The sequence below is a fragment of the Schistocerca gregaria genome, chromosome 1, assembly GCF_023897955.1.
Source record: "Schistocerca gregaria isolate iqSchGreg1 chromosome 1, iqSchGreg1.2, whole genome shotgun sequence".
NCBI classification, from domain to species: Eukaryota; Metazoa; Arthropoda; class Insecta; order Orthoptera; family Acrididae; genus Schistocerca; species Schistocerca gregaria.
Window position 1 is genome coordinate 1,064,253,754 of NC_064920.1, and position 13,356 is coordinate 1,064,267,109.

General features: G+C 41.5%; 1 protein-coding gene across 5 annotated transcripts in view; it reads left to right on the top strand.

Annotated features, from left to right (window-relative positions):
* LOC126281332 (caspase-6-like) overlaps positions 1-13,356 on the top strand; it is a 142,245-nt gene that overhangs the window by 22,436 nt on the left and 106,453 nt on the right. For 3 of the 5 annotated variants that reach the window (XM_049980208.1, XM_049980217.1, XM_049980235.1), the window contains exon 2: positions 9,139-9,344. In XM_049980208.1, coding sequence (XP_049836165.1) covers positions 9,187-9,344 — 158 coding nt within the window. In that variant the 5' untranslated portion in view covers positions 9,139-9,186. The remainder of the gene's footprint in view (positions 1-9,138; positions 9,345-13,356) is intronic. The other 2 variants (XM_049980226.1, XM_049980219.1) reach the window with 1 other exon arrangement.

Below are 13,356 nucleotides of genomic sequence, written 5' to 3' on the forward strand. Positions count from 1 at the left end.
GAACAAATTGTAAATAGCCTTTCGCTCCCTGTATTTTAGCCCTGCCACCTTCAGAATTTGAAAGAGAGTATTCCAGTCAACATTGTCAAAAGCTTTCTCTAAGTCTACAGATGCTACTAATGTAGGTTTGCCTTTCATTAACCTATTTTCTAAGATAAGTCGTAGGGTCAGTAAAGGCAGCTCAAGATATATTCAGCACCCCCTCCTTGAGGTTTTTATGTATCCGCCACTGTCCAGCTACGTGCACCCTTTGTCATATGACTTACATATTGTCACTCTCTTATGGCATTTATTACCTATCTTGAGGTTTATTAAATACATTTCTCAATCAACGTTTGTTTGGTCCTGAATCAAATGCTTTTGGTAATCTGCTTGACTGCCATGCCCATGGTTTTCAGCATGTCATGTGAGAAGAGCGAAAGTTGGGTTTCACATGGCCGATGTTCTCGAAATCAAAAGATATTTTTATGGAGAATGTTATTCTGCTCAAGATACATCATTATACTTGAGTTCAGAATATATTCTAGTATTCTACAACGGATGCATGTCAGTGGGAGTGGCCGATAGTTCTGTGGATCACTTCTGTCACCCTTCTTACAGACTCGTATGAGCTGTACGTTTTTTCCAGCGACTGGGCACAGATTTTGTTCAAGGGATATACTGTGTTTTATGGTTAAAATGGGAGCTAATTCACCTGAAAATTCTGTATGGAATTTGACAGAGATCCCATCAGACTGGTGAGCTATGTTGAGTGTTAGCTATTTCTCTTTTCCACTGATGCTAATATCTATATCATTTACCTTTGCAGTGGTGGAAGAAGTGAGCTAGGATGTTCCTCCCGTATCTCGCATATTAAAGGAGCAGAACCCAAAAATGACAAGATACAAGATCATAATACGTGGGTGAATCAGGTTGTTCATTACGCATTTATTTGATATAATCCAAGAAACGACACGATACAGGATCATAATACGTGTGTGAAACTGGTTCTTCATTACACATTCATATAGTGTAGTACATTACAAGCTGTCTAAGACAGTTACATTTCAGTATTAATTGCTGCCTTTGTTACTTTCTATTTCATTTAAATTGTCTTTCACAGTTTAATAAGCTTTTTAAGGACATACGCTGTGTCCATTTAAGATAGTTCTTTAAATGCCTGTGAGGTAATTTATGACAGAGTTTTAACCCCCCTCGAAATCGTATACTGTTTTGGGTTCTCATTTTGGTGTTCTTTCTAGCTACCGACGTTCACTTTATGTTGTGTTGTCTTGTGTATAGAGATGTTTATAGTGTAATATTTGTTTATTTATACACACAATTGTTTCACTGGACTCGCATTCTGGAGGACGACGGTTCAATCCCGCGTCCGGCCATCCCGATTTAGGTTTTCTGTGGTCTCCCTAAATCGATCCAGGCAAATGCTGGGATGGTTACTTCGAAAGGGCGCGACCGACTTCCTTCCCCGTCCTTCCCTAATCCGATGAGACCGATGTCCTCGCTGTTTGGTCTCCTTCCCGAAACAACCCATCCCAACACCATTATTTGGAAAATATATACACATGGGGCAACTGTCATACCTATCTCTGTAAGTAATTCAGCGCAGTGAGACCACTTATTCGCTTTAACTGTCTCCCAAAAGCCCTTTTCGTGAATTGAAAATTTTTCCTACGTTCTGGCAGTTTGAGCCCCAGAAAATTATAACTTACCTATTGACATGTGGATAATAAGTTACTCTGAGGCAAGTTCTGGTTCTAGTGCTCTAGAGCATAGCATGCAGGTGTAATTTATTTTGCTCTCCTTGTAATACACTCTCTCCGCTTCAGTTGCCGCAGTTGCCGTCCCTGTTAGTTACACATCTTACCGAGCCACCATTTAATACCGACATTAGTCTTGTTAATATGGAAGTTCATACTCTTTGGTATTTTTATATTAAGTGTTACCTTATTCTCCTCTTATCATTTGTGCACATTTTTAGCATATTAGTTTTGCACAGAAGTAACACTTGTGAGTTATTATACTGCTGTGTCAGCAAACCGAAATTTGTGTCTTAGCACGACACTTACTGGGAAGTCATTCATGTAGATCAAAAACCGTATTCGGTACATTCCTGTGAGGATCTTATGCTGAAGTGTTTAGCGCTCATCTATTAGATGTTACTCTGTGTATTAGAGATCTTTATTGATCTGTGAAATTTCCACTCTATGTAATTGATTAATGAGCTATGACTGGAACCACCTATTTACTACTCCTCTTAATCTGTTAAAAAAATGGTTGTTCAAATGGCTCTGAGCACTATGGGACTTAACATCGGAGGTCATCAGTCCCCTAGAACTTAGAACTACACTACAGGCCATGAAAATTGCTACACCACGAAGATGAAGTGCTACAGACGCGAAATTTAACCCACAGGAAGAAGATGCTGTGATATGCAAGTGATTAGCTTTTCATAGCATTCACACAAGGTTGGCGCCGGTGGCGACACCTACAACGTGCTGACATGAGGAGTTTCCAACAGATTTCTCATATACAAACAGCAGTTGACCGGCGTTGCCTGGTGAAACGTTGTTGTGATGCCTCGTGTAAGGAGTACAAATGTGTACCACCACGTTTCCGACTTTGATAAAGGGCGGATTGTAGCCTATCGCGATTGCGGTTTATCGTGTCGCAACACTGCTGCTCGCGTTGGTCGAGATCCAACGACTGTTAGCAGAATATGGAATCGGTCGGTTCAGGAGGGTAATACGGAAAGCCGTGCTGTATCCCAACGGTCTCGTATCACTAGCAGTCGAGATGACAGGCATCTTATCCGCATGGCTGTAACGGATCGTGCAGCCACGTCCCGATCCCTGAGTCAACAGATGGAGACGTTTGCGAGACAACAACCATCTGCACGAACAGTTCAACGACGTTTGCAGCAGCATGGACTATCAGCTCGGAGACTATGGCTGCGGTTACCCTTGACGCTGCATCACAGGCAAGAGCGACTGCGATGGTGTACTCAACGACGAACCTGGGTGCAAGAATGACAAAACGTCATTTTTTCAGATGAATCCAGGTTCTGTTTACAGCATCATGATGGTCGCATCCGTGTTTGGTGACACCGTGGTGAACGCACATTGGAAGCCTGTATTCGATTCGTCATCGCCATCACCCGGCGTGATGGTATGGGGTGCCATTGGTTACACGTCTTGGTCACCTCTTGTTCGCATTGACGGCACTTTGAAAAGTGGACGTTACATTTCAGATGTGTTACGACCCGTGGCTCTGCCCTTCATTCGATCCCTGCGAAACCCTAAATTTCAGCAGGATAATGCACGACTGCAAGTTGCAGGTCCTGTACGGGCCTTTCTGGATACAGAAAATATTCGACCGCTGCCCTGACTAGCATGTTCTCCAGATCTCTCACCAATTGAAAACGTCTGGTCAATGGTGGCCGAGCAACTGGCTCGTCACAATACGACAGTCACTACTCTTGATGAACTGTGGTATCGTGTTGAAGCTGCATGGGCAACTGTACTTGTACACTCCATCGAAGCTCTGTTTGACTCAATGCCCAGGCGTATCAAGGCTGTTATTACAGCCAGAGGTAGTTGTTCGGGGTACTGATTTCTCAGGATCTATGCACCCAACTTGCGTGAAAATGTAATCACATTTCATTTCTAGTGTAATATATTTATCCAATGAATACCCGTTTATCATTTGGATTTCCTCTTGGGGTAACAATTTTAATGGCCAGTGGTGTAGTATTGGGGTGCGGCAGTCTTCGGTTGGCACAACTCTCTGACTTCGGTACAATCGTAGGCTTGGCGTTCTTTATTCTTCGCTATTTGTTCTTGGTACGAACGACATTCATAGGTCCACTGGCTGCACAAAAAGAGACAGTCTAGTGATCTATCGTCGCTGTCCTCTAAAATGAATGGGAATGACAGAAGAGAGAGATGAGAATACTCAATTCCCATAAGCGATGGTGTAAGGGAACGGAAATGATGGTAGGCTGAAAGTAATTTGGAGCCCATGCGTCGGAGACGGGCGCGCTGGCGTGAGATTTCCAGGGAGAGCACCCTGATGCCATCTATTGGCGAAACCGGGAATACAGCGCGAACTAACACCAGCGGGAACTAGCTCCATGACAAAGCTCTGCGAATTTTTGACAAGATCGATGCCCTTAGGGACGAAGTTCGACAATTAGAATCGGTAGGAACGGTAAACCCTGCAAGATGGCACAAGTATAGAGTACCGAAGTCAATCACGTTTCACCCCCCATAGGCAATCTGTCATAACACGAGGAAGCAGTCACACATAACAAGCCTTGACACATTTCACCCTCCACAGGAGATAGACATCACCAAAGACAGCAGGCTAAAGGACCCATTGCGTGCCCAAGCCTAACTGAATGTGTAATAAATAAAGTGTTTTCCTTTTATCCTTACATCCCATCCTAGAAGAATAAGTCATCAAGGATGATCTCTTCAGTCCACACTATACATAAAAAAAATGAAGCTGGAACTAGCGGAAAGGCACCACCACGCTATCTGTCAGACAATGCACTAAGCTCTCGGACTCAAATGTATTCTTTTTCTTGTTAATTATAAGTTATCACTGTATAATTTGATGTTGTTAAGCGCTAGTAGTAAATCATTATGACTGGTATGAACTCCAGGCTAATAAATATAAAATTTCTTAAACAGTAAATGATTTCGATAAAAATGTGGTAGGGGAAGGCCCCCACTCTTGGTGATACGAGCGTCGCTCGTGGTAGCTGGAGACACAGGGAGCGAACAATAGAATGGCCTGGGTAGTGTTGACGTGATCGGACGTGTGCAACTGTGCTCACAAAAAAGTGATTGTGCAACAGCGAAGAGGCGAATATCGTCGCCGTTTGTGGGGTAAAACGCGACGAATGGTTATCGAAGTCGTCTCTATGCCACTGGGGCTGATTGTAAGAGTTCCTGCGCCCAGATTTTATGGCGAACGTGCAGTAGATTACGCGAGAGCTACGGCTCGTGGTTCCAACCGCCATTAAGGTTATGATGCAGGAAGAGTTGCGTTATCCACGTACATCTCACCACCAGCACCGGCACGTCAACCCAAGGCAAGACTGCTTGTAATTGTTAATTCGAACTTTATGGAAATGTAAAAGGCGAATACCAGTTTTTCTTTTTATGCAAGTACAGAGGACAGAATACAGCTATGAGTAAAATTACGACGCATGTTGTTCATTGTAAAGTGTAGTAACCTCAAACATAGTATAGTGAAATCAGACTGAGGCCACCACCGCCTCTTTCATTTACAATTCTTTTTGTTGTAGAATACTTTAGCGTATAAGAATGTTGAAAAGGGCAATGGTCACACCAGAATGAGTCGCCATTTTATAGTTAACAAAATTTTTCTGAGTAACTTTTTAAGTAACGTCACTTAAGTAATTTTATATCAGTTGTTCAAAGAGTAATATCCAAAATCATTACAGAAAGTTGAAGGACAGAATTTTGTTAACCCAAGTTGCATAAATAGCCTTGGTAGTAATTACCAAGTCAACACACAGAAACTGAAAGAGTATTTGCTTTGTTGAATCACCTTGAATGATCAGTAATAGTAATATTCAGAATTAAGTTTAAATTCAACTAAAGCCTTTTCACTTTGGAACGAGCCAAAAAATTGATTTATTCTTTTGCTCCTTCAGAGTTGGCCACTGTAGTTCTAAGTATTTTCAGGAGGATTCGACAGTAAGTCTGCTGCTCTCGTCGTGCTGATAGGATTATCCACTGGTGCTAGCAGTGATCATTGGATACATAAGCTCACTACCAAGTTAAGTAGGTCAGGTAGGCAGTGTTACCGTGTGAACTATAGGGCACTGTAGGCCGTGGATTGAACCAGTTCAATCATCACAGCTCTTTGGGAAACAGTCCGGTTAGGAGTGTGCTTTAATCATTAGGTAACTACTGGCGAGTAACGGTCAAAATATACACGCTAGTGAATTTAATAGCTTAGCAAGGTCCAAGCAGCACATAGTTAATGTGGTGCAATGGCGAGGGTAGGAGTGGAGTAAAAGTGAACTGAGCACATTAGGGCTGAGTTATTTGCTGTTAAAATACGTAGCAGTAAGCGCAAAGGCGTGACAGTTACAAGTCCGTATGGAATTAGGAAGCGGGTATTCCGTCAGAGGAGGGGGTTAAAACAACTGAGTCAGTTGACAACATACCCCATTTACTGACGGATGGATTCGGTGGTTCAGTCGCAACGGATAATTCATATTTGCTATGGAACGATTTTACAGTACCATGCAGGAAGCATTTAAGGATTTAGTTGACAATGAAAGATGCAAAATTACAATTATGGGCAGACGGTATTCACTGTTCTGTACATCAAGAAGCACTTTGTGCTAAATTTGCAGTCGTGGAGAACTTGAAGAAATTGGTGGTACGAATAGTAAAATTTATCTTGTCGCACACATTATTCCATTGCCAGTTGCAATAGTTTTCAATGGAAGGGAGAGTAAGGAAACTTCATATATTACTGCCAAGTATGTTGATTAAGTCAAATTTTCGATTTAAAACTCGCTATTGCAGAACTTATGAAGGAAAAAGGAGTGCAGAAACCAAAATTAGAACATCATTCGAAATGGATTGCAGGCTATGCATGTTAAATGAATTTGACTGCACATTGCCCATAGTAAGAAATTGTATGGTAACTTCATTCTGATTAGATGGGGATGCATTTAAAAGAGGACACATAACTATCAAAGACAGTCCGTTTTCCTAAGCTCAATGGCTTTAAAGAACACACGAGGTTTGAAGAATTCATTATGGCCTTGAAATAATTACAAGGATAGTTTTATATAGGTTTTGAGGACACTGTCAATATTACATCTGTTTTTGAGCTGTTTTCGCAATTTCAGTTGAAAGTGTCTCTTTCACCTCTGCCGATGTAACTGATTGACCTGCAACGTAATTATGGTTGTAATGACAAACGAATTCCCAGGCCTCCATAATAATTCGATTGACATATTTATCTGAAAGACGTTCTTTCGATTATTAAATTAAGTAAGTCACGAGTGCGTCGGAACTTAAGTGCCAAACTCTGAAATTTTCTACATTTGTCCGAATACCAACAGTCTGTACCAGATAAAAAGCCAAGAAACTGAAGAGCCAAAGAAACTGGTACACTTGCCTAATATCGTGTAGGGCGAGCACCCAGAAGTGCCGCAACAGGACGTGGCATGGAATCGACTAATGTCTGAAGTAGTGCAGGAGAGAACTCACACCATGAATCTTGCAGGGCTGTCTGTAAATCGGTGAGAGTACGAGCGGCGGAGATCTCTTCTATCACGTTGCAAGGCAAGGGACGTATTCCAACTCAGAATAATTCTGTGTTCCTGGAGCAACTCTGCAGCAATTCTGAACGTGCGTAGTGTCGCATTGTCCTGCTGGAATTGCCCAAGTCCGTAGGAATGCACAATGGACATGAACGGATGCAGGTGATCAGACAGGATGCTTATGTACATGTCACCCGTCAGAGAGCCGGCCGGTGTGGCCGAGCGGTTCTAGGCGCTTCAGCAAGGAGCTGCACTGCTGCAACGGTCACAGGTTCGAATCCTGCCTCGGGCATGGGTGTGTGTGATGTCCTTCGGTTAGTTAGGTTTAAGTAGTTCTAGTTTCTAGGGGACTGATGACCTCAGATGTTAAGTCGCATAGTGCTCAGAGCCATTTGAACCAGCCTGTCAGAGTCGTACCTAGACGTATAAGGGGTCACATACCGATCCATCTGCACACGCCCTGTACTGGTCCGTGACTGGCAGTACCCAAGATCGATTGACAACGACAAGGGATCGTACTGTACCAACGTCTCTATGCCGTTACTGCTGAGTATCCTGTTGCGAAAAGTACTTAGGCCACCAGTCGACCACCACACCTATAATTAGGTACAGTTTCTTATTTTTAAATAGATGTTAAGACTGCAGAACGCTATCTAACTGCAGAAGACTCCAGTTGGAGAGGAGCCTCTGATGATGACAAGAATCTAGCCCGCGCCGCCATAACGCTGGCAATGAACTAATTGAACACGAAATCAGCCTTAGTACAATTAATATTGCAGCCACCTCAACCGCTGAACATGCAATCAGCCTGTCTGCCAAATAATGGGAACAACACCCTACCTAGACACGACGCCGAAATCGTACCAAGCCACGATAGAACTACGAATAATCACTTAACAATATTCACACGCCAATGATGGCTGAAGTTGAGCAGTAGTGAATAAATGGGCGTATTTAATGAACCACTCTCGTTGTCTACGATACTGATCTCGTCAGAGCAACAAATTACTTTAATTTCAGTACCTGATTATCTTGCGTGATGATAAATGCGACATCTAACTAGCCATTGTTATCTTTCGCAACGAGCTTTTCACAACGCAGTAAATACTCTCTGACATAAACTCGGAACTATTTTATTATTGTACTAAAATACCAATCTGTCTACTGTCTTGAAATGATTATTCTGTTTATGGTCACTTCCATCACTACTGTTAGAAATTAAAACTTTTTAATTCTCCCTTAAATATTTTTCCAACTCAACGTAGCGATAATACAAGTATGTATGTGATGAGACTTCGCATGCGTCACAGAACAAGGAATCTTTGTTAGTAGCAAAATATTTGGCCTTTCCTAAAATAATTTAATTACTTCAATTAAACTTATTTATCATTTAGGAAGTTTTTCCTCTTAATTGAAATCTTTTCTTTAATTTTGAGAAGATCTACTTTCAGTAGATTATTTATAATTTTCATTCTTTCAAGAACCTTTTACCAAGCACATTTAAAAATACCACATTATATGTAATATCGACTCCACTGTATCAATATCTCTGAATTACACTCGTTTATACTTACGAAAATTCTATAGATATATTCACACTAGATGCCAATTAATCTAGATACCAATTAATCTAGTGTGAATATGTTGTGGGGTTGTGAACCACTGAGGGGTACAGCGGGACGAAGCCTCTCTATCGTTTCTAGGTCCCCAGTTTAATACAATACAGTGGTCTAATAACGCTGAAATGTGCACAAACCATATTCTCCCATTACTGAGCAAATTTAGGTTGTGTGCTTTATTTATCTGTTTTTCACTTGTTGCAGAGCAGACCAGTTAGCAAAGACTAAGTGAGTCTCAGCTCCTCCTTAAGAATGGAGAAAGGTTACCAATCCTCTGACAGTGGAGTGTACGACATAGTGGACATCGCATTCCCAATTGAATACCCCCGCGAGCCTGGCAAGGATTACAGTGGCGGAGCTCCTCACCAAGAAGCGGGTGCCGGACATTCAGGATTCCTTCCCCCTGGCATGTAAGTACCGAAGCTTGGTTCATAGTTCGTTCATTCTAGGTCAGCTTACAACCAGAAATATCAGATTAACTCAACAATAAAACATAATTAAAATTTAACAAACATTCGAGCACATAAATTTGTAAATTTATTGATTTAAAAAAAAACAAAGCATTATGCGATTTATTCAGATCTCATCACAAGACACTGCACATTTTACACTTACTGCTGACACTACTCACACACACACACACACACACACACACACACGTCTATCTTTTCGCCTGACTAGAGGATCATGGTGATATCCTTGCCTCTCCATCGCATTCGTGGCACGTCCCCATTTGTCTGTCTGAAAAACGGAGTCTTCATCTCTCCAAAATGAAGATAGTGCGTCCAGGCAGTTGAAAGGAGAACAACATTTTCTGTCACAGGTCTTGGGGATACAGTTTTCCATTAACATACATTGTGTTCTGAAAGGGTGCTATGGGTTGATTGGTACGGTTTAAATTTAAAGTTATTCTCAGCTCCAAAATTTGTTATTGTTGTAGTCTGTGTCATTCAAGATCGTCTTAGCGATTCTGTACATCTGTACTACTTGAGAGGAATTTTAACTGTTTCTGACATGCTGGTTCTGGCTACCTATTCGATTTTGTTGAAATTCACCATTTCTTCAGGTGAGGTAGCACCTGTAATATCTTTTTCCCGTGGTCAAGTTCGACTGAAAATGGGAATAGGTACAAAATCTTGCTGTCAGCTGTAATACATCAAACCATCAAAATTATTTTCCTACTGATACTGCGTGTTTTATGCTCATTTCTTCTGCTCATACATATTTGACACTATAAGAGATAAATACAGAAATACAGGACTGGGTAGGAGCTTTACAAATACTAGCAAGGGACTAGGCGTATTAGACTGCAAAGAAAATAGTCTGATAAATTGTCGTGTTCCAATGCACAGACAATTAAAAAAAATCAGACTATATCCAAGTAGTCTGCTATGAATAGTTAATTGTGGGATATTTTTTAAATACAGTTGTTGTAGTTTTTAAATGCTATATTTACTGTGCACCTGTCGTATTTATTAGATGATTTGTTCCATCACCACGTGTAGGCTTCTTCTTCAAATTAGAAATGAGTTTCTTAAACTTTCACATCATCTTTTATGCTGTTAATGTTGTTGTGGTCCTCAGTACTAAGAATGGTTTGATGCAGCTCTTCATACTACCCTACCAAGTGCAAGCCTCTTCATCTCTGAATAACTACAGAAATCTACAGCCTTCTCAATCTGCTTACTGTATTCATCGCTTTGTCCTCTCTACGATTTTTATGCCATCCCTCCTCGAAATAAACTTCCTTCCAATACTAAAGTGACGATCCTTTGATGTTCCAGAATGTGTCCTACCAACCACTCTCCTCTTTCAGTCAAGTTGTGCTACAAATTTCTTGTCTGCCCAGTTACATTCAGTACCTACTACTTAATTACGTGATATACCCATCTAATCTACAGCATTCTTCTGTAGCGCTACATTTCAAAAGCTTCTATTTTCTTCTTATCTAAACAGTTTATAGTACGTGTTTCACTCCTGTTCATGGTAGCCAGACAAATACTTTCGGAAAAGACTTCCCATAATGTAAATATATATTCTGTGGTAACAAATTTCTTTTCTTTGGAAACGATTTTCTTGCCACTTCCAGTCTACATTTTATACCCCCTCTACTGCTGCCATCATCAGTTATTCTGCTGCCCAAATAGCAAAACTTGTCTACTAGTTTACGTGTCTCGTTCACTAACCTAAGTCCCTCATCATCACGTGATTTAATTCTATTACAATCAATTATCTTTGTTTAGTTTCTGTTGATGTTCGTCTCGTATCCTCCTTTCAAGACGCTGTCCGTTCCGTTCAACTGCTCTTCCATTACCTTTTCTTTCTCCGACAGAACTGCAAAGTCATCGATAAACCTCAAAAGTTTTTTTTCTTCTTCCTCAACCATAAAGGCGCGTTTACACTGAGTTCGCAACACTATTCACAACATTGTACGCAACATTGTTGTGGCTAGTAATGCACTACCGATGTTCGCAACATGTTGGCAACACAAAATCAATGTTGTATGGCTGAGATCAATTGAACATTGTTTGTGGCCTGCAACCACTAAATTCCGCTACGCAGCGCTAGTGTTAGTTTGCTCTGAGTGAGTGTTTTGGTGTTTGTTTTGCTGGAGTGTAATGGTGCTTTTATTTTAAGTCCATTTTTGTTTGAAATGGAGTGGTCACGAGACAAAATTTTCCAATTGATGTCGCTCTATGAGGCACAGGCGTGCCCATGGAAGTACGTTGCTTAGGTTGCAGAAATACTAAAATCAAACATGATTCATTACAAAAAGTTGCTGCGGTGCTCGACACAAGCAGCAGTGACGCAGACAAAAAAATTAAATCTCTCTTGTCTCAATACCGACGAGAGAAAAGAAAAATAGAGGAAGGTAAAAAATCTGGTTATGGTAGTGCCACACTTCACGAAACTCAGTGGTTTGGATTTAAATATCTACGTTTCCTGGTTGATATCCAGGAACCAAAGGAGACCCGGGACACAATCGAAGAGGTAAACAAGGTTATACTTGCGCATGATTCATTTTATTCTCTCGTACAACAATATTAACTGTCATTATTTTGCCATGGAACAGCTCCTTGAAGGCTCATAAAGTACTTAGTAAATTCGTCGCGGATTTCCTTGAATGTTTGGGAAGTCCTCCCTGGTGCAGTAAACAGGGTGCATTAGCATATCGTCTCCATGCCCCTGGAATGACTTCACCTGTTTGTGGACAAAAAGAATCGAAGCTTCCTGGTGGGCTGTAATAGCTTCTAGACTCCGAATTTCTTATTGAAAAATTGTGCAGAAACACTGCTGTCATTGTGATGGTTTGTGCCTTCTGTGGTCGTAATAGCATTGGTTTGCCGAAGACACGAAATAATGAAGCCATAATACCAAATGTGTTTTCCACACTCATCCTTGCCCTTGATAATCTGTGGTTATGGACACACTCTTTCGAGCCTCTGTTGTGCCTACCTGGATACGGCTTCATGATGTTTTCCTGTAATGGAAAAGCATCATCTGCCTTGAATATGCTTGGTAGTGTCTTTGCCCCTCCAGGTAAACACTCGTGACATGGCAAGTTCAGTTTGTTTTTGTGAATTAGCTCACTTATGGAGCCATTCCTGAAAACACCTCCATCAGAAGTCCTCCCTTGGCAGCCAACGTCAGCATATAAAAAGTTGTAGTTGGCATCAACTACAGCAAGCAACACAATGCTACACGATCCTTTATAGTTATAAAACTCGCTCCCACTACCAACGGGCCACTGTAGAAAAACGTGCTTCCCATCAATTGCTCCCACGCAATGAGGGAAGTGGAGTGCCTGACGGAACACACTTTCTTTTGAACGTCATTCGTCTTCAGTTGCTGGCATCTGAAACAAGTAAATTTGGCAACAGGTTTCGGAAGAGCTACCTTAACATGCAGCAGCTGAAACAGAGGAACCTGCAGAGAAAGGTGAAGAGGACAGCACACCACCTCCACAAAAACGGGTTAAGAGGGCGGGGGGGGGGGGGGGGGGGGTGAAAGAAGCGACCCCATACTTGATGCAGCGGAAATGTTGCATAATACAGTATTATGCAGCAGCAACACCAACACCGGCAGCAACAGCACTTGGTAACAGATTTCGGAAAATTTGCTGTCACTAAGTTGAAAGAGCTTCCGCCCTATTAAAGAGAGGTAGCTACAAAACGAATAAGTGGTGTTTTGTACGAGGAAGAACTGAATGCTCTGAGGAAGTAGCAGCATACAGTAATAAACACAGATGCAGCAGGATCATCAGCGTCAACTTCAACTGCAGATTCCCCTGTCACATTCATTGGCAGCATATCTGATTTGGATTCTGAAGAAATTATCTTCATGGAATGATGCTAATATGTAAATGCTAATTAAATACGTCGCAATCTGGCAAGAACAGTGACACAACTCAAAAATGCATAT